We start from the raw sequence: 26,988 nt of genomic DNA, 5'->3' as shown, positions 1-26,988 counted from the left end.
AGATGATCCAGAATCCACAGCAAACACCAACCACCACCACCACCAAGGACCTCAATGATTTAGAACAGACGACATCCTTTCCCCAACCTAGGAACTAGAATTTCAGAGGGTAAAAGGACACAAGTGCAACTAATGTGACATTTTATTGTGGCAACGTTTTGCTCTCCAGGAGCTTTATCAAGCCATGGCTTGATAAAGCTCCTAGAGAGCAAAACATTGCCACAATAAAATGTCACATTAGTTGCACTTGTCCTTTTACTTTACATATTGTCGGTAATTCTACCAACTTTATTACAATTTCAGAGGGAAAGACCCCCAAAGGTCAAAAGCAGGAAAGGAAGGAGGGGAGGGATGGGGCAAGGAAAGAAGGGATGGGAAGAATGGGATAGGGAAAGAGGAAGTGGGAGGTAATTAGGTTCAGTCAAAGGAAGATTAAAAGGTCCAATTCCTCAGACCAGAAACCTCTTCACTGTGCCAAAGAGCCCTCCCTCCCCCCCTCCCTTGAAGAGGCCAGAGAGGACACATCCTTTTTCTTGAATCAAGAGACCTTTGCTTGTATCAAGGAACCTTAGAAGGATGTGGAACATGAAGTACGAGTTGGGAGATATATACCAAGAGGTGCATCTCTCAAGTGTAGTTTCTTTATTATTTGAGACAATCATCCTGGATTAGTTGATGAGAGTCCCTTTGAGGGATATGCAAGTAGATGTGCTTTTATGCTGGTGAAGGGCTCTTGAAACCAAGGAACTGGAGCTACCCTACTCTGGATCAAACCTTATTACCTCCAATTTCCCAGATGCTGTAAAATCTCTTGGGGTTTAGCACTACAAATTTAATGGTAATATGGATAATAATGTTACAATGACTTGTGATCTTAATCTTCATGCAGTCAAACAGACATTGAAACCTGACATTATCAGCAACCCTATCAACATTTAATTACTTAACCATTGTTCAGGAGTGAATTTGTACAGAGTAAAGTACTTACGCTGGTTGGAAGTAGGGAATCATTTGGATTGTCACGAGCATAGGCTCTGACGATCCTTGAGGACTCAGTTGTAACTCCTTTTTTGTGCACCAGGTTTTTATCCACCCATTGATGAGCCATGACCATCTTTTTGTTGATCCATTCCTTGGCCTTAGAGTTACTAGTGGGTGAAATTTCAGATTGATGCTTGGCTGAAGAGCTACTAGTGGGTGAAATTTCAGATTGCTGCTTTGGTTGAACATCACTCTTGCTGTGATTCTCATTTAATTCAAGTAACTGGGGTAAGAGAGGGCGTGAGGTGCAGTAGTCCAATTTCAGTAGACTCTCTTCTATGACTTCATTCTCTTCTCTTTTGTCTTTCACCAGAAGTGTAGAGTTACCTTAAAGCAAAACAAGGCACTATAATCTTATATTTTATATACATATACACAATTATATGGATTTAGAAAAGGTATATGATAGGATGGATAGGGAAGCAATGTGGCAGATGTTGCAAGTGTATGGAATAGGTAGTAAGTTACTTAATGCTGTAAAGAATTTATGAGGATAGTGAGGTTCAGGTTAGGGTGTGAAGAAGGGGAATTATTATGGGGAAGTATTAAACCCATAGGGATTATACTGTACCTGTGGGGGAGGGGATGGAAGGCATTCAGGCTTAATTCAGGGAATTGGAGTGCTGATCCAATTCCTTAGATCAAGAGCACCTCACCAGCATCAATGAACCTCCCTTGAGGGGTAGGAGAGAGGGAGATTACTTTCCAATAAAAGTAGGCCTTAGACAGGGATGTGTAATGTCACCATGCTTGCTTAACATATTTGTAGATGGAGTTGTAAAAGAAGTAAATGCTAGGGTGTTGGGGAGAGGGGTGGGATTAAATTATGGCAAATAAAATATGAAATGGGAATTGACACAGTTACTTTTTGCTGATGATATTGTGCTTTTGGGAGATTCTAAAGAGAAGTTGCAAAAGCTAATGGACAAGTTTGGGAGGGTGTGTAGAAAAAATTTAAAGTGAAAGTAGATAAGAATAAGCTGAAAAAGGGTATCAAATGAGTTAGGTAAAGAAAAATTGGATATCACATCGGAGGGAGGGAGTATGGATGAAGTGAATGTGTTCAGATATTTGGGAGTAGATTTGTCAATAGATGGGTTTATGAAGGATGAGGTTAACCCATAAAATTGATGAAGGAAAAAAAGTGGTGCATTGAGGTATCTGTGGAGACAAAAAAGTTATCCATGGAAGCAAAGAAGGAAATGTACAAGACTATATTGGTACTAATACTCTTATATGGGTGTGAAGCATGGGTTGTGAATGTTGCAGTGAGAAAGAGGCTGGAGACAGTGGAGATGTCGTGTCTAAGGGCAATTTGTGGTGTAAATATGCAAAGAATTTATAGTGTGGAAATTAGGAGGGGTTAAGTTACTAAAAGTATTATTCAGAGGGTTGAAGAGGGGTTATTGAGGTGGTTAGGTCATTTAGAGAGGATAGAGCAAAATATGTTGGAGGGAAGGAGGGGTGGGGCTTGTCCTAGGAAAGGATGGAAGGAGGGAGGGGGGTTAAAGAGGTTGTGTGTGCAAGGGGCCTGGACATGCAGCAGGCCTGTGAGCGTGTTAGGAGTGAATGGAGACGAATAGTTTTTGCGACCTGACGAGCTGTTGGAGTGTGAGCAGAGTATATTTTGTGAAGGGATTCAGGGAAACCGGTTAGCTGGACTCGAGTTCTGGAGGTGGGAAGTACAATGACTGCACTTTAAAGAAGGGGTTTGGGATAATGGCTATTTGGAGTGACATCTAACCTGTCATATCTGGGCACCTCTGCAGTGTGGAGTATCCAGTGATTCTCCAGACGACCATTAAACCCACCTCTCGGTTGGGGGGGGAAGACATACAGCCCCCCCCCTTAAGGGGGTTGCCAGTTCTGTATCTACTTAATTTATAAGTCTTAGCTTTATAACAATTCCTCCACAGGCTACTGTATTATACATTACTACATACACTTATTTAGGCTAAATTAGAGTTAGTTGTTTAGCTTAACATAGTAATTACACTACCTATACATTAATACACTGTTTGGCACAGTTACCCATGCCCAGCCTTGCTGGCCTAAGGCCAGCAGTCACACCTCAGCCAGTGAGAGATGCGGGGGGACTTCCCCAGTGACATCCATTGCAGTGAATTATTCGTTACCGCACGCGACCCTATAGTTAATTCACCAAAGTTGCACTCTCATGGCTAGACGAGATAGTGGCACGTGACTCCACAGGTATTCCCTGTATACCACAGCACATCTTTCACATACGTATTCTAGTCTTTGAATGCATTCATGTGCTCTACCACGTGCAAGGGGTAGCTATTCCCTTTTAAAAGATACCTGCAATTGCCACTGTCTCGCTCGTGCTGCCCACTGTGTAATGGAGGTACGTACATTTCAATTCAGATAGCCTCGAGTGTAGCAGCAGGTCCGAAGCTGAATTTCATGATTGAACTGGGACCACTAACTCTCTCAGTCATAACCCACAGACCCTCTATTCTACACAGCTTTGGTCCTTTCCAAACCGGATGTAGCATAACTTTGGACCTTCAAAACCAGACATAGAATAGCTATGGTCCCACAGAACCACTAGGAAGCTAGCTAGTAACAATGACTAGGAGTAACATCACCACGAGATTGGTCCTTCGTTATTTACTGTTAATCATACACACACGTTCAATAGAGCACCTTGTGCAGTGGGAGTAACATATCCTACATTACATTGCTAGTAACAGTTACAAACAGTTAATTGAATCTGGCGCCTCAACCATTGTGGTTGTTTTGAGATGGCAGCTGCTTGAACCACAAGGGGACACGTCTCTCACACAAGCCATCATCAACCACAACAGTGGCACCACCTGGCACTGTTTCCACTACACTACACCTCCAATGTAACCTTGTGATGACATCACAATTCATGACCCCCGGAATACACACCACACACTGGGTCTCTCTAATTTTAGCCCGAGTTTGACACAGAAAACCCAGTGGGAACACATGTATTAGTTAGGAAATGCCACTATGGCAGTGCAGTCAGTACCTGTTTACCGGCCAAAACTGCCAGGGTGGTTGAGCACCTGTGTGCTGGCCTACTGACTCACATTACAGTGTATCAACAACCAATTAAGGCACTGTCTGCCACGTTGGCTTATCCACAGACATCCTTTCCATAATCCTGACTCAGGCCCATTCACTCAGACATGGGATGCCTGTGGGCTCCTTTAAACCACCTCAAACACTACTGTACATCACGAGGGAAACATTGCTGTGAGATTACCACCGACAGTTTAGTGCCACTTACAATGAATGATCTACCAAGAGCTAGGCCCCGACAGATTCCCCCAGGAGTCACCTGGTAATCCCGTGAAGAAATCGATAGCTCAAGGACACCGCAAGGGCAGAAGCCCATGGCCTTGTTTGACTAGGTCAAACACTTCCTCCCCCAGAGTGTGGAGAATTTGGTGATTCTTCAGACAACTGTTAAACCCACCTCCCAGTTGGGGGGAAATGTGCAGCCCCCTTAAGGGGATATATGAAATAATGTGTAAAATGCACAGTGATCAGATTACATGATCACTTTACTCATTTTGTGAATTATTCACTTAAAAAATAAACCTCCCTAACATCTAAGGAATATAATTTTCACAACAAAATTCCACAAATGTGCCTATGTCTTTAATTCTATATGGTATATAGCTACCAAGAACTCTTATGTCATTTCTTCTGAATCTCAAGCCCTTAAATTTTGTGATTTTTTTTTTTTTTTTGTCAACAAGTCGGCTGTCTCCCACCGAGGCATGTTTATTAACCCTTTCAGGGTCCAAGGCCAAAATCTGAAGTCACGCACCAGTGTCCAAGAAATTTTGAAAAAAAAAAAAAAATTATTTTTTCTTACAGAATTAAAGAGCATATTTTTGTGAAGGTAATAAAACAAAAAAAATTAGAATCTGATCAGTACTTACCGAGATACAGTGCCAAGAAGTTTGTAGAAAATGATGTGGTGGCGGCAACATCGACGAATTCCACATACGCGTATTATATTATTTTGTTGTTTTAGTTGTTTTTTCTTTTCTTTTCCAATATTTTTCTATTCCTACTAACATTTGGGGCCTGAGAGACCAATACTGTATATAATTGATATATATATACTCACTGTATTGAACACAATAACCGCACTAAAGTTATTATCATATTATTGTTTACCACTGTTGTTTATTACAATAAACATGCACAAATATTGTATAATACTAATGTTCTATCATATATTTACATATTTACAATCACTGGACATGGTTTTAGAACTGCTGGAGCTTGTGGAACTCCTTGAAACAAGGCACCATGCACAGAGGCACCTTACATTCCTCACACATAAACCGAGTGTCTTTGCGTCTTTGTTGCCGTCGTTTTGTTTGTGCACAGACAATGCATCTCTTCTGAGCAAATTTCTTTTGAGTTGAAGGAAGCTGTATTATGAAATGATCACCTTCTCTCCTCAAACGCTTGGGTATATTGTGATGAATTCGAGGACCATGTTGTATTGCAGGTGTTGTTACCTGGTACTTCATTATGAGTTGTCTGACAACAGACAAACAAAATTCACCATACGGTGGTCTGTTACCAGTCTTTATTTGGTACATATTATATGCATTCAGCATTGAAATGTCCATGAGATGGAAGAAAAGTTTCATGTACCACTTGTAACTCTTACGAACACAGTCAACAAAACCAATCTGCATGTCACACTTGTCAACCAAGCGCATGTTTTGTGTATAATCAATCACTGTCACTGGTTTTCGAATACATTCATTAGTCACTCGATCAACTTTGCCACTGTCTTGCATTTCATTACGGCGAATGGTTGTCAACAATGTGACATCTCGTTTGTCATGCCACCGTAATGCCATGATGTCATTGGCAGTAAACACCTGCACGTCATCACCACGAACACCTGCGTTGAGCCTGGGCATATGTTTACGATTAGAACGCACTGTGCCACACACATCTGTCTTGTTCACTCGCATGAAATCACTGAGTAATGGGCTTGTGTACTAGTTATCGGTATATAATGTATGGCCCTTACCAAGATAAGGTGCCATCATGTTTCTCACTACGTCACCTGATATACCCAATAACATCTTGGTATCTTTCAATGTTTTACTACCCGTGTATACAACAATATCCAACACCAGGCCACTGTCACAATCACAGAGTACAAACAGTTTTATACCAAAGCGGTTCCTCTTGCTCGGTATATACTGCTTGAATGACAGTCTACCTTTGAACAAAATCAAAGACTCGTCAATTACAAGATTCTTGAATGGATAAAAGTATATCCTGAACTTTTGTTTGAGATACATGAAAACATTTCTAATCTTGTATAACCTGTCACTTCTGTCAGGCCTGGTTTTGTCAGAGAAGTGCAACATACGTAACAGTAAGATAAACCTGTTCACTGGTATTATTTCACTGAAGGATGGGGTACAAATTAGCCGATCTGTGGACCAGTATGCTTTTATATTATGCTTATAGACATGAGGCATAAGCATTATTGTTGCAAAAAGCAAATACATTTCTGCAACAGTCGTCTCTTTCCACCTGTGTAGTCTTGACTGTGGTGATATGATCGTATTTGCCATGGTGTACTGAAAATACTTATTACTTTCCCTGACAATAATTTCCATCAATGGCTGGTCAAAGAATAATTCAAAGAATTCCAGTTCATTGGCCGTGGTTCCAAGGGAACAGGTAGGTAGAATTCCACTTTGAGAGTCATCAAAGTGGTGAGGGCTGGGAACAAAATTGGGATTTTGCTGCCAATCCCAGATACGGTTTGCTGGTGGATACTGGACATCATAGGCTGGTTGTACGGGTGGTTGTGGCGGGCTGGTGGGTGACGCTCCGCTTTGTCCTTGAACTGACGAGTCAGCAGCGTGGGTCCCCGCGTGGCACAGCGAGTCACGCATGGCGGTGCCACTACCACCACCAGCCCCACTAACACCATCCACTGATGTCTGTGGCCCATCCATGCCAAGTGTAGCCACATCATCCTCACTATCACTACCTAAAACGGGTGTAGGGCCACGGGATGTACTCCGTCCCCTGGGCACAGCATAGGGTACACTACCCGAGCGCATGCGGCGGCGAACATACCGACGCTTCACTGGTGAATATGTTTCCTCACTATCACTACTCGAATGATCGTCGAGTGCAATAAAATCACAATCCACGTCAGAATCATCGTCATTACTGAAGTCAGAGGCCAGGCCACGGGAAAATATTAGTTTTCTCTTACGTTTAGGAACACCCGACCGTGAGCCACGAGTGCCCACACCAGAGGTAGAAGGTCGAGGATCGTCGGGGTTTTCTGCACTATTATCGATATCCTGGTCATTATTTTCGGTCACTAACTTATCAAAGCCGTAGAATTCGTCTTCATTTCCACTTCCATCAGTGTCAGAACTATCAGACAGGAAGAGGAGAGTCCCAATTTTCCGGGGAGTGAGAACTGACTTGCAACGAGGCATGGTGAACAAGGGTGACTGAGCCGGCGTTCCCACAATGCTATGCAGGCGCCTATATTTTTTGTTTACGGCGCACACCCACGGCGCAGACCCATTCTCTCATATGTAGGCCTATGAGCGCTTTCGCGCTAAATTTGACGGCGCTAGAATTTTGGCATAGATCTACGGTTTGGACACTCACCGACCAGCTGTAGATCTACGGGACGGACCCTGAAAGGGTTAACAACAAAAAATTATTTGGTCTACAAATAACAAAATTGTCTCAAACACTGCAATGTAGTAGAGATCACTTAAATATATATAATTCAAGAAGTATCTCTGAAATAGGTCAGGATTCATTAGAAAGACAAATATTAGACAAAAATACTATACAGTAAATGAAGTGACACCTGTAGTCTGCACCGCTCCAAACAAATTACAGATAAGAAAAAATGAGCATTATTACATCAATTAATGAAATTACCATTTGAGTCAGTGTTTAATAAATCTTTTTCTTTGTCACTCAGGCCAATGCTATCTATCAATTTTCTCCTCTTCGGTTTAGGTCTCAGAAATTTGGGACGAGCAGTTCCTGGTTCTTCTATATTAAGGACTGGCACACGTACATTTTCTAAGTTTGACACTAATGTGGTTCCAACTTTTTTACTTCTTAGTGTCCTTGAAGGCACATCTATACATATTTCCTGTTTTGCATCATCACTACACTCTGCAGCTCTCTGTTTAGAGTGCCTAAGCAGAGAAAATGGAGAGTCTGGCAGTATTTTAGGGCCATCCTCAGTGGGGCATCGAGAGGGTCTCAGAGAAGTTTTGATGTCAAGACCTTGGTATACGATGGTGCCGCCCCGTTCAGTCTGTCGGCGCTTCTTGGAGGGAAACTTTGAATACAACACCTTCGCAAACTGTTGGAATTAAAAAGAAATTATACTCTACTTTATTATTACCAAATTTCAATAGAGATAAATATGAAAACATCCTAAAGATTTTGTACCAAAATAACTAAAGTGATACTTAGCAAATGTAGTACTGAAATTCTATTTCTTTGGACGCAAATAAACTGCAACAAGAAACAAACCTGTCTTTTGTCCACACAACTGAAAGGGTTGTCTCTGATGTAGGCACTATAGAAGTTGCACACGGAAGTACTGATCCCCGGTTTCTCCTCCACCATATTCTCCACCCACTTGTTACAGGATTCACGCCAGTCCAAAATCATGTTTCTGTGGAGAAGTTACTTTTTGGTATCTTGTAACTTACCACTGAATGACGAATATAGGTTTAGTGCATGCTCTTAATGAAATTTAGTGATACATTAATACAGGTTGACTATCACTAATCCAGCATCATCGGGACCCTACATGTCCGATGATGCTACATTTTACTACATGCTAATGCATTTTAACTTTCTCATATGACCACTTAGGGGGCCGTTAACCTTAAACTGTCCAAACGCAGATTTACGTCCACATGCGGGGGGGGGAGCTCCAAACGTAGATTTACTTTTTTTTTTTTACATGCTTTCAAATGGGGAAAATCAAGGTCAGAGTGTTACGCACGTGAACGTAGATCTACGTTTGGACAGTTTAAGGGTTAAGGACCACATTTTTTACTTCTTTTTATAAGTATTCTAATCTTTACATACCTGTGGGTCAACAATTACCTTAGAATATATCTTTCCATGCTGAAAATATTTACCTATTAGTCACATCATGCCTCTGAGCTTTAGAAAATACATACAGTGGAACCTCAGTATACAACCAGCTCCCTACCCGAACAAAGCTGAGCACTTGATCAAACAAATATGACCTGCCACAACTTCGCTGTAAACTATTTCGTGTTTCTTCGGATTTTTTGGTGTTTTGTATTATTTGTATAAATAAGTCACCATGGGGCCTACGATGATTAATGATAACAGCTAACCAAACAGAAAATTGGTTGGGAAGAACTTGTTCGATACTCAGAGAAGCACCTGAACAGCCTTCGGGAATGAATTAAGGTTGCATACCGAGGTTCCACTGTATTTGTAACTCAAAATATTCCACATGTCAACCCCTTATCAATGACCAGGATAGAAACCAGACGAATAGTACATTAATCCTTTCAGGGTTGGTCCCGTATATGTACAGCTTGAGAGCCAGTGTCAGTCCCGTATTTATATGCCAAAATTCTAGTGCCTTTAAATCTGGTGGAAAAAAGCTGGTAGGCCTACATATGAAAGAATGGGTCTGCATGGTCAGTGTGTGCAGTATAAAAAAAAAATCCTGCAGCATGCAGTTCTAGCGAAATAGTTACGATTTTTGTCGACTAGTACATTGGAATTGGCCGAAAGTAGGGCTCAAAGTGGGCAAAACCGCCGATGTGTAAACATCGTCGAGACCACTAACTTCGCGAGAGCATAATTCCATAAGTTTTCCATCAAATTTCATACTTTTGGTGTCATTATGATCGGTTAAGATTCTATCTTTTCATAAGAAAAAATATTTTGTTTTTTTCTGAAATTAGGGGGACCCTGAGAACAAGTCTCTGAGAGGGCCTTTGGACCCTGAAAGGGTTAAGGATTAAAGAATGAAATCATAGATAAACAAGCGAGGTGTCCAGGTTTTGGGTTGAGGGGGAAGAGGGAGGGGGAAGCTGGCTCTTAACTCAAACGTTGGCTCATAACTCATAGCAAAAAATCGACCCAGGGATGGCTCGTATCTCAAAAAATCTCATAAGTTGAGACTCTCGTAAGTCAAGGTTCCACTATATATTCTCCATATTCATCACTATTGCAAGTGGTGCTAATACAAGATAGTTGGTTAGATTGCAATACCACCCCCAACTTGGTATGGTCTGCAGTTGTGAACTGCTGTGTATCCTGGCAGTGGGTAGATAATCCTGCTTAAGCCAGGTCTCAGTGAGAATAATACAGGAGAAGGGCATCTTTAGGGAATCAAGGAGTGCCAGGAGGTCATCATAGTGTTTGCTTAAGAACCTGATGTTGTAGTTAAATGTTAGACATTCAGCAGTATTTAGGATAGTGCTGGCTTATGATGCTGTGTAATAAAGGCAGTTACTTTCCAATAAATTTTGATTGGGCATTAGATTATGTAGGTTTAGATCAGGGTCGACGTGATCATTCATCTTTTAGGTTTAAATAGTAATTCTTTATATCCTGTATAGTGTGGCGAGTTCTAGCACAGTGGACCCCCGATTTACGATATTAATCAGTTCCTGAGAGCACATTGTAAGACAAAATTATCGTAAGTCTAATTAATTTTCCCCATAAGAAATAATGGAAATCAAATTAAGCCGTTCAAGACACCCAAAAGTATGAAAAAAAATTGTTACCACATGAAATATACATTTTCCTACACACAAAAACGTACTAGTGTACTAAATGAAGAATAAACGATACTTACCTTTATTGAAGATGTAGTGATGAGTGATGAGGAATTTTTACCTCTACTAACTGGCATACTTTGCTGCCTCTCTTCTCAATCATGGTCTCCCCTCATTCTTCAGTGGTGACCTGTACTAAACTCTGAAGAAGTGTCTTGTTTGCTCCCGTGGACTGAACCAAGATGCCCTCCATCGAGCAACTTTACCAGCAACTTAAGGAAGAATTGAGGGCAGCAAAGATGGAGATACGGCGATTGACCGAGGAAAACAAGAGGATTCATAGTAGTCCTCCTGTTTCGAGTCCTCAGGTCAAGAAGGGATCGTGGTCAGTGGCTGGACAGCAGGGGACGACGAAGTTGACGATCAAGAAGACGAATGGAAAGCCAGAAACGATGAAGAAGAAAGAGACTGCTGTGGAAACTCCTGTGGAAACCTCCAACGCATTCTCGGTGCTACCCGACGAATGTGAGTCAACTACTGGGATCGTAACGACGAACGACAACAAGGAAGGTAAGAATATTGTTGTTGTTGGGGATAGCCAGGTTAGATACATGGATAGGGCATTCTGCTTGAAGGACAGGAGTAGGAGACAAAGGGTATGCTTTCCTGGGGCTGGGATGGAGGACATTGTTAGCCGGCTTGACAACATCATGAACGGTAATGGGATCAATCCTATTATTTGCCTCAGTGCTGGAGGCAATGATGTAGGCAAGTGTAGAAGTGAGGATTTAGTTAGAAAGTTCAGGACAGCTATAGACATAATTAGGAAGAAGGGGGGGGGGGGCACCCTGTTATATGTGGCATTTTGCCAAGAAGAGGTGTTGGTAATGAATGGTTGTCCAGAGCAATTGGTATTAATTGTTGGCTGGATAAACACTGTAAGGATAATGCAGTACCATTCATTGACAACTGGGACAACTTCTATGGCCGAAATGACATGTATGCCAGGGATGGGGTTCACTTATCCAGGGCAGGTGTGGGTTTTCTTGCTAACTCAGTTGAGGGGGTTGTTAGGACTTTAAACTAGGATTAGTTAGAGGTATGGGTTTAGAAATGATTAATAATGAGTATGGATATATTGACTTATGCTCTGATATTAAGAATCTTAATAGTAACTGTCATGGAGTAACTCTGGGTAATGATAATTTCAGAAATTGTGTAAAAACAAAGATGAATAGGAAAAATGTGCAGAAGAAAAAACATATGATGGTATTTTATGCTAACAGTCGAAGTGCAAGAAATAAAATTAATGAACTACGTTTGGTAGCATGTGCTGGGAACTTTGATATCATTGCATTAACTGAAACGTGGTATGATTTAAAGAGTCGGGATATGACTGCTGAGTGTAATATTCAGGGATTTAAGTTGTTCAATGTGGATAGATGTAATGGGAAGGGGGGAGGAGTTGCATTGTATGTTCGAGAAAATATTAATTGTTGCATAAAAACAGGTATAAAAATAGATGGAGCAGTAACAGAGTCTGTTTGGGTAGAGTTCGTGGAGGGTCAAGAAAAACTAATTCTAGGTGTAATATACCGACCTCCAGGCTTGGATCACGATAGAGGGAGACTTCTTTGGGATGAAATTGTTAGGGCTTCTGGACACAGTAACAGTCATAGTAGGGGACTTTAACTTTAGTCAAATTGACTGGAATTCTTTGACAGGTAATCTAGAGTCCAGTGACTTTATGGAAACAGTTCAGGACTGTTATCTGAAACAGAGCGTAACTGAGCCTACCAGGGGTAATAATTTGCTAGACCTAGTCTTGTCAAATAAGGAAACACTCGTGAATAATCTGGAGATCACCGAAGAGCTTGGCGCAAGTGATCACAAATCCATCACTTTTAGCATTAATTGGGAATGCAAGAATAATGATAATACAGTAAAAATCCCTGATTTTCGTTCTGCCGATTATAATGGACTTAGGGAACATCTGTCTAATCTTGATTGGGGTTATCTAGCTAATGATTTTATTGACGATAATCATACTTATGAATATGAAGGGATCTGCTTTTATGATTGTTTTCTTAATAATGTACACAGTGCCCAGAGTATATACATTCCCCAGAGAGAAATTAGGTCTAATAATAACGATCCCAAATGGGTTAACAGGAGGCTAAAGCATCTATTAGGGGAGAAAAGGGGAATTTATAGGCTCATCAGAAGAGGAGAGGTTAACCTTACTGACCAATATGTTCAGCTTAAAAGAGAAGTAAAAAAGGCGATTAGAAAGGCTAAACGTGACTATGAAATTAGAGTTGCTAATGAATCAAAGACTAATCCAAAGGGGTTCTTTCAAGTGTATAGGACGAAGGTGAAGGAAAAAGTAGGACCTCTGAAATCTGGGAATGGACAGCTGACGGATAATGAACTGGAAATGTGTTCCTTATTTAATGACTATTTTTTGTCAGTTTTTACACAGGAAGATGCAAATGAGATTCCAGTAATTAACAATTATTTAGTTCCTGATGAATTTAAGTTAACTAATATTACTGTCACGAGGGACATGGTTATTAAACAGATAGACAAACTGAAACAAAATAAGTCCCCGGGACCCGATGAGTTGTTTTCAAGGGTACTTAAGGAATGCAAGATGGAGCTTAGTCAGCCATTAACGAGTGTATTCAATGCGTCCATCCTTACCAGTGTTGTGCCAGAGTTGTGGAAGATGGCTAATGTGGTTCCTATATTCAAATCAGGGGATAAGTCCACTCCTTCAAATTACCGTCCAATAAGCCTGACATCTATAGTGGGCAAGTTATTAGAATCAATTATAGCTGACATTATCAGAAGTCACCTTGAAGAGCATAACTTGATAAATGAATCTCAGCATGGATTCACGAGAGGTCGTTCCTGCCTGACAAACTTACTGACGTTCTTCAATAGAACATTTGAGGCAGTTGACAGTGATAAGGAATATGATATTGTTTATTTGGATTTTAGTAAAGCCTTCGACAGAGTACCTCACAAGAGACTCTTAAGAAAAGTGGCAGCTCATGGTATAGGAGGTAAAGTTCTAGCATGGATAGAGGCATGGCTTACCAATAGAAAGCAGAGAGTTACCATTAATGGAGTGAAATCTGAATGGGGATTAGTCACTAGTGGCGTTCCACAAGGATCAGTTTTAGGCCTTCTCCTGTTCATAATTTACATTAATGACCTTGATGAAGGGATTACTAGTGACATGAGTAAGTTTGCTGATGATACAAAGATAGGCCGTATAATTCACTCTGAGGAGGATATCAATGAACTCCAGGACGATTTGAACAAATTAATGTCTTGGTCTGAAAAATGGCAGATGAAGTTTAATGTGGATAAGTGTAAGGTACTTGCCCTTGGTAATGAAAATAACCCTCGAAGCTATAATCTAGGTGAAGTAGAGCTTGGTCATACAGAATGTGAAAAAGACTTGGGAGTCATGGTGAGCAGAAATCTAAAGCCAAGACAGCAGTGCCTTAGTGTGCGCAACAAGGCCAACAGATTACTTGGATTTATCTCAAGAAGTAACAGAAGTCCAAAAGTTGTTTTACAGCTCTATACATCACTAGTGAGGCCTCATTTAGATTATGCTGCTCAGTTTTGGTCCCCTTACTACAGGATGGACATAGACTCATTAGAGAACATACAGAGAAGATTGACTAAAATGATTTTCTGTGTAAGGAACCTCCCGTATGAAGATAGACTTAAAGCCTTAAATCTCCACTCTCTGGAGAGGCGTAGAATGAGGGGAGATATCATTGAAGTGTATAAGTGGATGACGGGCATAAACAAGGGAGACATTAATAAAGTACTGAGGGTGTCGAACCAGGTAAGAACCAGGAATAATGGATTTAAGTTGGATAAATTTAGATTTAGAAAGGACATAGGTAAGTACTGGTTTTCTAACAGAGTTGTAGATGCGTGGAACAGTCTTCCCAGTGGGGTGATAGAGGCTAGGACCTTGGGTAGCTTTAAGAAGAGACTGGACAAATATATGAGTGGGAGGGGCTGGGTTTGATTGGTGTCAAGGGGTACGGGAGTTATTTCTTGAGTAGCTTTAGGTAGATGTCGTTTTGATAAGGACCTGCCTCGTATGGGCCAGTAGGCCTTCTGCAGTGTTCCTACATTCTTATGTTCTTATGTTTTCCTCCTGAGTAATGTAGGTCCTGTTTGGCATTTTCTTCCAGAACAGGCCTTATCACATTGTGTATGCCACTACGATTCTTAAATCTCTCAAACCAACCTTTGCTGGCCTTAAATTCACCAATATGAGCACTAGTTCCAGGCATTTTTTTCCTGTTCACCTGGGTGTTAGTCGACTGGCGTGGGTCGCATCCTGGGGGACAAGATTAAGGACCCCAATGGAAATAAGTTAGACAGTCCTCAATGACACACTGACTTTCTTGGGTTATCTTGGGTGGATAACCAATGGTAAACAATGTCACACTAGCTCAGCTGGGGCACTCAGGCCAGACAGACGTGGACGCTTATGGGACGAATGATGTAATTCAAGTTTTTCAACATATGTCGGGGTCAAATTTTTATGCTGACAAGCATCATAAGTCGTTTTAACTTAGGTTGAGGACATCGTAAGTCGGGGGTCCACTGTACTGATATCTGTAGCAGTGGGATGTTTGGACAAGTTTATAGCGAATGCACATTGGTCAAATAGTGTAGTAACTAATAAACATAATGAATTTGGTGTTGACTATGTACAGTATTGAGCTAGAATTAACTAAAGTACACCTAGGTATAAACTAATAAGATTAGCCTTATTACTACATCACTGTATACCTTGATATACACAAGTTACCACATGGACACTAATATCACAATCTTTTCAATAAAAATGGCAAATTAGACCATATGCAACACTAAACTAATGCAAACCTACGAAGAAACAACAGCTTTGAAGCCAAACTAAAAGAGGAATTCTTTATCTCAGAGGGGCCAATATTGTAAAATACTCTGGCATACTCTTGGCAAAAGCTCTCGCTTCACACAGTGAGGGTCCGGGTTCGATTCCTGGTGAAGTAGAAACACTGGATGCGTTTCTGTACACCGGTTGTCTATGTTCACCCATCAGTAAAATGGGTACCTGGGTGTTAGTTGACTGGTGTGGGTCACATCCTGGGACAAAACTGACCTAATTTGCTCAAAATGTTCTGTATAACAAGGGGCTTTCTATATAGTAGTATGTCATTCATGTCAGCTAGGCTTGTATACCTTGTACATGCACTTCTAGCAAATAAAGATATTATTGTTACATTATATTATTATTAGGTCTGACACCAGTCAGAATTTGAAACATACCTATTAGCATTGAAAAGTGAAGGCAATCAGACGAGACACTCAGCAAGTATTGTAAAATAACTGAGAATTGAAGTAATCCAGCCCTTCTTTGCACCAAGCCTGTTTATCTCCCATTCCCCAAGTGCAATATTACCTTTATAGGCTTAGCACTTCCCAATGAATATAGTGTAACTCACCCATCCCCCCAACTGTGACCTTAACATACGAGATAAGCTATCACAAGACAGCAAAAGTCCTGAAGTCTCCCAAGGAAGGCTGACTCTTTCATTAATTAGTGCATGAAACTCACATTACTGTGCCATGGAATGAGAGTAGAGTGGATTGCAGAGGTTTATGTTTGTGTATATGATTCAATTTAATCCCTATTTTAGATATTAAAATATTCTTGACAGGTAACCAACAGCCTTAACCCTTTCAGGGTCTGTCCGGTAGATCTACGGCTTCACGTTGAGTGTCCAAACCATAGATCTACGCCAAAATTCTAGGGCCGTCAAATTTAGCGCGAAAGCGCTCATAGGCCTACATGTGAGAGAACGGGTCTGCGTGGTGGGTGCACGCCATAAACAAAAAATCTAGGCACCCGCATAGCATTGTGGGAACGCCGGTTCAGTTACCCTTGTTCACCATGCCTCGTCGCAAGTCAGCTCTCACTCCCTGGAAAATTGGGACTCTCCTCTTCCTATCTGATAGTTCTGACACTGATGGAAGTGGAAATGAAGACGAATTCTATGATTTTGATCAGTTAGTGACCGAAAGAAATGACCAGGATATCGATAATAGTGCAGAAAACCCTGACGATCTTCAACCTTCTACCTCTGGTGTGGGCACTCGAGACTCACGGTCGGTTGTACCTCAACGCAAGAGAAAACTAATATTTTCACGTGGCCAGGCCTCTGACTTCAGTAATAATGATGATAGTGACGTGGATTGTGATTTTATTGCGCTTGACGATCATTCGAGTAGTGATAGTGAGGAATCATATTCACCAGTGAAGCGTCGGTATGTACGCCGCCGCATGCGCTCGGGTAGTGTACCCTATGCTGTGCCCAGGGGACGGAGTACATCCCGGAGTACATCCCGTGGCCCTACACCAGGTTTAGATAGTGATAGTGAGGATGATGTGGCTACACTTGGCATGGATAGACCACAGGCATCAGTAGATGGTGGTAGTGGTGATGGTAGTGGCACCGCCATGCGTGACTCACCAGCCCAGGCTGGGACCCACGCTGCTGACTCAGTTCAAGGACAAAGCAGAGTGTCAGCCACCAGCCCACCACAACCACCCACACAACCAGCCTATGATGTCCAGTAACCACCAGCAAACCGTATCTGGGATTGGCAGCAAAATCCCAATTTTGTTCCCAAGCCCCACCACTTTGATGACTCTCAAAGTGGAATTCTACCTACTTGTCCCCTTGGAACCACGGCCAATGAACTGGAATTCTTTGAATTATTCTTTGACCAGCCATTGATGGAAACTATTGTCAGGGAAAGTAATAAGTATTTTGAGTACACCATGGCAAATACGATCATATCACCACAGTCAAGACTACACAGGTGGAAAGAGACGACTGTTGCAGAAATGTATTTGCTTTTTGCAACAATAATGCTTATGCCTCATGTCTATAAGCATAATATAAAAGCATACTGGTCCACAGATCGGCTAATTTCTACCCCGGTCTTCAGTGAAATCATCCCAGTGAACAGGTTTATCTTACTGTTACGTATGTTGCACTTCTCTGACAAAACCAGGCCTGACAGAAGTGACAGGTTATACAAGATTAGAAATGTTTTCATGTATCTCAAACAAAAGTTCAGCATATACTTTTATCCATTCAAGAATCTTGTAATTGACGAGTCTTTGATTTTGTTCAAAGGTAGACTGTCATTCAAGCAGTATATACCGAGCAAGAGGAAACGCTTTGGTATAAAACTGTTTGTACTCTGTGACTGTGACAGTGGCCTGGTGTTGGATATTGTTGTATACACGGGAAGTAAAACATTGAAAGATACCAAGATGTTATTGGGTATCTCAGGTGACGTAGTGAGAAACATGATGGCACCTTATCTTGGTAAGGGGCATACATTATATACCGATAACTGGTACACAAGCCCATTACTCAGTGATTTCATGCGAGTGAACAAGACAGATGTGTGTGGCACAGTGCGCTCTAATCGTAAACATGTGCCCAGGCTCAACGCAGGTGCTCGTGGTGATGACGTGCAGGTGTTTACTGCCAATGACATCATGGCATTACGGTGGCATGACAAACAAGATGTCACATTGTTGACAACCATTCACCGTAATGAAATGCAAGACAGTGGCAAAGTTGATCGAGTGACTAATGAACGTATTCGAAAACCAGTGACAGTGATTGATTATACACAAAACATGCGCTTGGTTGACAAATGTGACATGCAGATTGGTTTTGTTGATTGTGTTCGTAAGAGTTACAAGTGGTACATGAAACTTTTCTTCCATCTCATGGACATTTCAATGCTCAATGCATATAATATGTACCAAATAAAGACTGGCAACAGACCACCGTATGGTGAATTTTGTTTGTCTGTTGTCAGACAACTCATAATGAGTTGTACCAAGTAAGAACACCTGCTATACAACAAGGTCCTCGAATTACTCAGGATATACCCAAGCATTTGAGGAGGGAAGGTGATCATTTCATAATACAGCTTCCTTCAACTCAGAAGAAATTTGCTCAGAAGAGATGCATCGTCTGTGCACAAACAAAACGACGGCAACAAAGACGCAAAGACACTCGGTTTATGTGTGAGGAATGTAAGGTGCCTCTGTGTATGGTGCCTTGTTTCAAGGAGTTCCACAAGCTCCAGCAGTTCTAAAACCATGTCCAGTGATTGTAAATATGTAAATATATGATAGAACATTAGTATTATACAAGATTTGTGCATGTTTATTGTAATAAACAACAATGGTAAACAATAATACGATAATAAATTTAGTGTGGTTGTGTTCAATACAGTGAGTTTATATATATTATATACAGTATTGGTCTCTCAGGACCCAAATGTTAGTAGGAAAAGAAAAAATTGGAAAAGAAAAGAAAAAACTACAAAAACCGCTAAATAAAGTAATGCGCATATGTGAAATTCATCGATGTTGCCGCCACCACATCATTTTGGACAAACTTCTTGGCACTGTATCTCGGTAAGTAATGATCAGAATTTTTTTTTTTTTTGTCTTATTACCTTCACAAAAATATGCTCTTTAACCCTTTCAGGGTCCAAGGCCAAAATCTGAAGTGGATTGTGAAAAATTTAGTTCTGGTTAGCAGTAATCTGCCCCAGTGTCCAAGAATTTTGGTGCCCCAGTGTCCAAAAAAAAAAAAAAAATTGTTATTTTTTTCTTATGAAATGGTAGAGAATCTTTTTGTGAAGGTAATAAAACAAAAAGTACGAAATTTGATGGAAAATTGACGAAATTATGCTCTCGCGAATTTTGATGTGTCAGCGATATTTACGAATCGGCGATTTTGCCGACTTTGACTCCCATTTTAGGCCAATTACATTATTCCAGTCGACCAAATTCTTAGCTATTTCACTAGTATTACTTCTATTCTATCGATTGAGCACAAGAAATCGCCAAGTCAACTGTTTCAACTACAAAATAAAGTGATCGGAAATTGGTAATTTGGCCAATTTAACACAAAGTTCAAAATATTCCAATTTCAAAATAGGGTCCAGAATAAACAATGTAGGTATTCCTGGCACTAAACTAACATTTCCTCTGTTCATTAGTTATGTTTTGAGGCTTTACAAATAAATTCCATTTTGAATTTTTATTCACATAATGAATTTTTATTCACACCAAAAAATAGAAGATTTACTGTTATGCAATATTGTAATAATTGTATAAATATCATCACCACATTTGTGAATGTATATTAGACCCACCAGCTGGCGTGTATTAGACGTGTGAGGTCGTTTGTTTACTCTTGAACATCAGCAAAAATTTAACATTTCCGCTACTTTGAGCTCAGTTTCAAGCCATTTCCAGTGCTAAAACCAATCAAAATCATCTCTATTTCTGTAATATGTCTTCCATTCTATCAAATGAGACCAAGAAATCACAAATACAACTATAAAAAACATACGAAAAAACACTTCAAAGTCGCTGTTTTAGTCGAAAATTACGGTCTCAGTTTTTTTCTCATTATACATAGTGTGCTGCAGGATTTGTTTTATGTGGTGTACACATACCACATAGATGTATTCTCTCATATCTAGGCCCAAATTTACCACTCACAGTTTATCAGAGTGAGCTGAGCTCATGACGTAGATCTACGGTTTGGACCCTGAACGTAAAGCCGTAGATCTACGGGACGGACCCTGAAAGGGTTAATTCTGTAAGAAAAAATATATATTTTTTTTTTTCAAAATTTCTTGGACACTGGAGCACCACTTCAGATTTTGGCCTTGGACCCTGAACAGTGGTAAAAATTACAGTAAACAAATTACAACATGAAGTACAAACGAGTAATTCAAATAAGAAGCATTAAAGTCGTACAAATTTGTAACATACCATTATATAATATAATCGAATCAGATAGAGTAAAATCAATGATTTGTAGTGCAGAAACAGGTCATATGGTCATTAGACGAGTTACTGTACATTCAAGAGAATGGAGTATTCTATTAGGTAATGTAATTAAAAAAACAAAAAAAACAGTTTGATAGGGTCACAGGTTATACATTTATGAGATAGTTATTCAGTGTTTATTTAGTATTTCTTTTATATTCACATGTAATGAATTCCAGATTTTTGGGCCTTTTATGTGAATTGAGTTTTTACATAGTGTGAGATGGACATGGGGAACATCAGAGTGATCTGTGCCTTGTGTTATGGACATGTGTTCTGTTGAGGTTGGTAAGAAGTTTGAGGGGAGGGTTTATATCCGAGTTTAGTGTTCTATGTATGTAGTAGGCACAATAATAAGCATGGATATTTTGTACGGTGAGTAAGTTTAGAGTTCTGAATATTGGTGGAGTATGCTGCCTGGAGTGGGAATTTATCATCATTCTGACTGCAGCCTTTTGTTGGGTAATTAATGGTCTGAGATGATTTATTGTTGTTGAGCCCCATGCACATATTCCATAGGTGAGATAGGGGTAAATGAGCGAGTGATATAGGGCCAGGAGGGCTGACTGGAACACAGTACTGTATCTTCGATAGTATGCCTACGGTCTTGGAGATTTTCTTGGAAATTTCTTGTACATGCGTTTGAAATCTGAGTCTTTTCTCAAGGTGGATTCCTAAGAATTTTTCCTCTGAGCTTTGTGATAGGTGATCCATTTATCATTATGTTAAGAGGAACATCTGTAGTTCTGTTCCCGAACTGAATGTAGTAGGTTCTGTCAATATTGAGAGTAAGTGTGTTAATCATCATCCAGGTAGATATTTTCTGTAATTCGGTATTTACAGTACTGGTTAGTATGACTGGGCTTGAGTGAGAGAAGACATATGTAGTGTCATCTGCAAATATTGTGGGTTTGAGTAGTTGTGATGCATTTGGTAGGTCATTTATGTAAATGAGAAAGAGAAGAGGGCCAAGGACACTTCCCTGTGGGACACCAACTGTAATTGGCTGTGTGGAAGAGTTTGCTCCATTTGTGTACACACATTGGCTTCTGTTGCTAAGGTATGACTTTAGGTCATTGAGGGAGTGCCCTCTTATACCATAGCGTGATAATTTTATGTGCAACAAATCATGGTCAACTGTATCAAAAGCTTTAAGTAAATCAATGAAGATCCCCAATGGGACTTCTTTTTTCTCGAGTGCAATGCATATTTGTGCTAGCATGTACATAATAGCATCATTTGTATTTTTGTAATAAAGTTGGTAGAATTACTGACAATATGTAAAGTAAAAGGACACAAGTGCAACTAATGTGACATTGTGGCAACGTTTCGCTCTCCAGGAGCGAAATGTTGACAAACGGCTTGACAAAGCTCCTGGGGAGTGAAACGTTGCCACAGTAAAATGTCACATTAGTTGCACTTGTGTCCTTTTACTTTACATTCGTATTTTTATTAGGCCTGAACCCAAACTGACAGGGGTTGAGTATGTTGTGGGAGATGAGGTAGGAATTGATTCACTTATGAATTAGTTTTTCAAAGATTTTAGAGAGAGGGTGTAAGTTGGATATTGGCCTCTAGTTATTCAAGTCTCCTTGATCTCCTCCTCTATGTATCAGGGTGACCCTCGCTATTTTGAGAACTGTAGGGAAAGTAGAGGATTCGATGGATTTGTTAAAGTGTGTTGCAATGATTGGTGACAGCACGTGTGAAGCTTTTTTGTATATAAAGGGTGGTAAGGTATTTAAATCTCCTGTCTTGTTCTTTAGTGTGTTGATAATAAGGGAGACTTCTGTTGGGTTAGTCCAAGCTAGGAATAGTGTGTTCGGGTAGGTGCCAGCGAGGTTGTCATTGGGTGGGGTATTTGAGCTTGGGATATTACCCGCAAGGTTTTTTCCTATGGTGGAGAAGAAAACATCGAGTCTGTTTGCTGTTTCAGTAGGTGGGAGTAGGGGTTCATCTGGTTCTGTTAGTGTGATTGTTCTGTTTCCTGATATCTTTTTTGTTCCTAGAATTTCAGATAGGGTTTTCCAGGTCTTTTTTATATCACCTTTTAAGTTGGATAATCTGTTCTCATAATACAATTTTTTTGCCCTTCTTATCAGGCTGGTTAGGATAGACGAGTAACGTTTTGTTTGGTCTCTGGTTATGCGACCCCTTCTGTGCTGTTTTTCATACTGGTGCTTTATATTTATGGATCTGAGGATGCTGGGTGTTTGCCAGGAACTGTTTAGTCTCTTAGCTGTCATCTGTTTAATTTTTTTAGGGCATTGCTTGTTATAGAGGTATTGGGTCTTTTTTAGAAAATTATTAATACATTCGTCAGTACCTGTATAGATTTCTAGCTCAGTTTGCCAGTCGATGTTTGTCATTGCTGTTGTGAAGTTATTAATGGCTGTCTCATTATGAAGCCTGAAGGTTACTTTAGTAGTGTCTTGGGGTAATTTACCAAGATTGGTTATGAAAAAGGTAGGGTAGTGGTCTGTGGTATTATCTGTGATTATGCCTGATTTTAAAGGGGATATGGTGTTGGTCCCGATGTGGTCTAATAGGGAAACACTAGTCTCTGTAATTCTTGTAGGTTTTGTTACTGCTGGTAGCAACATGCAGTTACTCATAGTGTTTGTGAATTCTATTACATATGGGTCCTGGTCTTGCAGAAGATTTATATCGAAGTCTCCTGAGTAGTAAGTGATCTTCATTCATATGTGCATCAGTTAGCATACTTCCTAGGTTTTCACTAAAACAACTAATATTTGACTGTAGTACTCTGTAGATGTTTATCACTGAGAGGTTTTTGTAGGTATTTGGATTTGAATTTAGCTATTATATATTCCCCAAATGTGTCAACCACCCAAATTTTTCTTTTCTAAATGGAAGGAGAACAGTGTAACAGCCTCCTAATCTGGTCCAGTGACCAATGTGGCCATCTTTCCCTGCCCTCATCCCAGCCTCTGGCAACATCTCACCTCCCAACACCATTCCTCCACCCTCACCCCTGCCTCTGGCTCACACAATGAAGTTCATGGTTTGATCCCCGGTATGGGTGGAAACATCTGGGCATGTTTCCTTAAGACACCTCCTGTCCTTGTTCACCTAGCAGTAAATAGGTACCTGGGTGTTAACCCTTATAACTGTCCAAACATGCGTAGTGCTCCAAAAGTAGATCTACGGTTTTTTACATTTTCAAATATAACAAAAAAAAAAGTAGATCTAAGTTTTTTTTTACACGTTTTCAAATGTATAAAAAAAAAGATCTTTTTTACATACTTTCAAATGTTGAAAAAACGTAGATCTACGTTTGGACAGTTTAAGGGTTAACCAACTGGTGAGGGTCGCATCCTGGGTATCAAACTAACCTAACTTGCCCAAAATGCTCTGCATAACAAGAGACTTTCTATATAGTAGTATGTCACTGATGTCAGCTAGGTCTGTATACCTTGTACATGTACTTGTAGAAATAAAGATTATTATATTAATGCCCCTGCCTTTGGGAACACCTCACCTCCCAATCCCATACCCCCACACTCACACCCACAACTGACAACACCTCACCTTCCCTACATTACCAGAATGTTTACCTACCCGAAGCCTAAGGCAAAGTGTAGGAAAAAAAATTGTATACTGAAGACCAACTTAGTTTGATAACCTAGCATTTGAATTTTAACATCGGAAAGGAAGAAATGTTTTGTTCTTAGCTAAGGAAGAGACGAGCTGAGTCACCAAGTGCCTCTTGGCTGGTGTTTTTTATCCTACTGATGCCACTCAATCAAATTCTCACTTTATTCCGAATACAACAAAATAGAAGCCTAGTTTATTGTGTACCTCATATCCATCTTGTGGACGGTAGCGCATATGGATACACTAAAGGCCTAGGAACTAGGCCCCAAAAGGGTTAACAGGTGTACTTCTGGATTTATATCTACATTCGAATTAACTGTTGCACTTAAATTTAGGAAATTTGGTTAATATATCAGGTATCTTATTTTCATCAATAAGATATCTTGACATGTTACATAGGTTATTATACTGTCTATCTTTATATTCATCAATAAGTTGACAATTAATCACATAGTGTTCAGGATAGTGACCATAGGGTTGGCCACATAGTTTGCTTTTGGTTTGATCATCTGTGTATCTGCCAAACTGCCAGCAATAGCCTAAGCCTGGCTACTACAACATCTCTGTTCACACTGTAAGTTGCTCCATAAACGTACTTATCTACGTTCATGTTGTCATTGTTGGTTATAGATTTACTCAGGCTTGTAATTGCATTCCAATTTCATTATTTACTTCTCTCCTAATATTATTCCTAATGCTAGACACAGATACACCAAAGTTATATTCTACATTATCCTTCAGGGTACTTTTCTTGGCTAACATGTCAACTTTATCATGATGGAGTAATCCAGTGTGTGATGGTATCTATAACAATTGTACATTAATTCCCTTTTCCTGGATTTTTTAGTATCTGTACCTGGCTTCTCCAATGAGCATGTTGTTAGAACCATTATGCGAGTCAAGAGTCAGTGATGACATAGAATAAGTAATAATGATAGAGTCAAGCTCAGTGTCATAAGTTAGCGCCATTAGGATGGCAAACAATTCAGATTGCAATGTAGATGCCCAGTTGTTAATTCTTATGCCTAACTCAACAAAGTTCCTGTCGTTCTTAACTAAGGAGGTGGCAACAAAAGCAGATGCAGCCCTGCCAGTAGACGCAGGTATGTGATATTAAATGAACACATCTTCCATGGAGGGGTGAAATGCTCTTGTTGTCTACAGTGATACAGTTCACTCGTAGTTGTATGTGGCGGCGTCATCGAGGTGGTGGGTGGGCAGCCAGGATGGGGATGAGAGTTCCCAGGTCTTGGGTGGCGAGGTACACCAGCCGGGCTGCGGTGTCTTCTCGGTTCGGGTCCCCAGGCGCCATTGGGAAGTGCCTTCGTCGGAGTGGCACCGTCGCTGGACAGTCAAGGAGGTAGTGCACTAGTGGACCTGGGACCATCTGGTTGCAATGGCAGCAGCGCTCCTCTCGCACGCGGTCAATGAGTCTTCTGGCAGTAGGGTAGCCAAGTCGCAGCCGGTGGACCCCAACCTGCAACTTCCTGTCTAGCCTCCACATGCTCGGCGGGGGCTCCCCACGGGTCGCCCTGTCATACCAGATCCGGCTCCGCGATGTGCCTGGCCCTGGTAGCGGGCGCCTGGCTGCATCAGCTGCCCACAGATCCACCTGCCTTCGGCTGATAGCAATGGTGGTCACTGGCTGGGCCTCAAGGGTTGCCGACTTCGCCGCTCGATCTGCCGCATCATTCCCAGCGAGGTCGATGTGGCTCGGTATCCAGTTGATTGTTGCTTGCTGTCCCTGCTCCTTAAGTGTCTGCAGGTCCTTCCTGATGGCAGTAATTAGCCGGATGTTGTCCCTGGGCTCCCTGTGCATGACGGCCTGGATCGCCGCTCTGGAGTCCACATGAATGACTGGGGGTCGCCGATGATCCAGGAGTGCGTGTTGCAGGGCCCTCTGGATGGCATGGAGTTCTGCCTGGAGAATTGTGCAGTGATCTTGGAGACGCCATCCAGCCGTCAGGGTGGCATGGTGCACCCCGGCACCTGTGCAGCCAGCCTCTGGATCCCGGGAGCCATCGGTGTAATATATGGCGCACCCAGGGTGCTCCGCTGCTGCAATACTCACTGCAGCCCATTGCTGCAGCACGTGTTGTGGACAGTGACGCTTGCTAACTGGGAGGTCTTGGATGTGGATCACAACTGCTTCTGGTGCCCAGGGCGGGAGTACAGAGTACCCCGCCACAGGCCGGTCACAGCCCTTGTCGACTATAAGCGCCATGGGGAGGAGTTTGCTTGCTACATCAGCCGCTGACCACACCCACAGCCGGCCAGGAGACTCCCTGAGGTCTCCCTGTTGCCGTTCAAGGAGGTGTTGCAGCAGTCCCTCTCCACCGGGGAGTTGTACGTACTTGGCCACCCTCCTGGCTGCCACAAGGGCGATTCTGTCGCGTAGCGGCTGCAATTGAGCCTCATGATTCAGGGGCACAGTGTTCGTCCACCTCGGCGCCCCCAACATGATCCGAGCTGCAGTATTTTGGACGACGTTGAGTCTTCGAAGGTGTGTTGGGCGGGCATGGACAAGGGTAAGTGCCCCATAGT

The 26,988-nt window shown here is 41.3% G+C and overlaps 1 protein-coding gene across 1 annotated transcript; it reads right to left on the bottom strand.

Annotated features, from left to right (window-relative positions):
• Positions 1 to 928: 928 nt before the first annotated feature.
• LOC128689778 (uncharacterized) lies at positions 929 to 11,475 on the bottom strand. Its single transcript, XM_053778238.2, has 4 exons — positions 10,940 to 11,475; positions 8,614 to 8,758; positions 8,005 to 8,440; positions 929 to 1,368 (listed from the first exon to the last, which is right to left on the bottom strand). The coding sequence occupies exons 2-4, from the start codon at positions 8,752 to 8,754 to the stop codon at positions 944 to 946; spliced, it is 1,002 nt and encodes a 333-aa protein (XP_053634213.2). The 5' UTR covers positions 8,755 to 8,758; positions 10,940 to 11,475; the 3' UTR covers positions 929 to 943.
• Positions 11,476 to 26,988: the final 15,513 nt, after the last annotated feature.

This window comes from Cherax quadricarinatus, unplaced genomic scaffold (genome assembly GCF_038502225.1).
Source record: "Cherax quadricarinatus isolate ZL_2023a unplaced genomic scaffold, ASM3850222v1 Contig3980, whole genome shotgun sequence".
In the NCBI taxonomy this organism is placed as follows: Eukaryota; Metazoa; Arthropoda; class Malacostraca; order Decapoda; family Parastacidae; genus Cherax; species Cherax quadricarinatus.
The sequence above is the reverse complement of the archived record's forward strand: the minus strand, read 5'-3'. Positions and strand labels throughout refer to the sequence as shown.

Bases quoted from the DNA above. Each gene is read 5' to 3' on its own strand.
- LOC128689778 (XM_053778238.2), bottom strand. From the start codon at position 8,754: ATGATTTTGGACTGGCGTGAATCCTGTAACAAGTGGGTGGAGAATATG. The intron at 8,441-8,613 runs GTTTGTTTCTTG...TAATTCCAACAG, and splicing joins GTTGTGTGGACAAAAGACAG to TTTGCGAAGGTGTTGTATTC. The intron at 1,369-8,004 runs GTAATTTCATTA...TTTTGCTTTAAG, and splicing joins ATTAAACACTGACTCAAATG to GTAACTCTACACTTCTGGTG.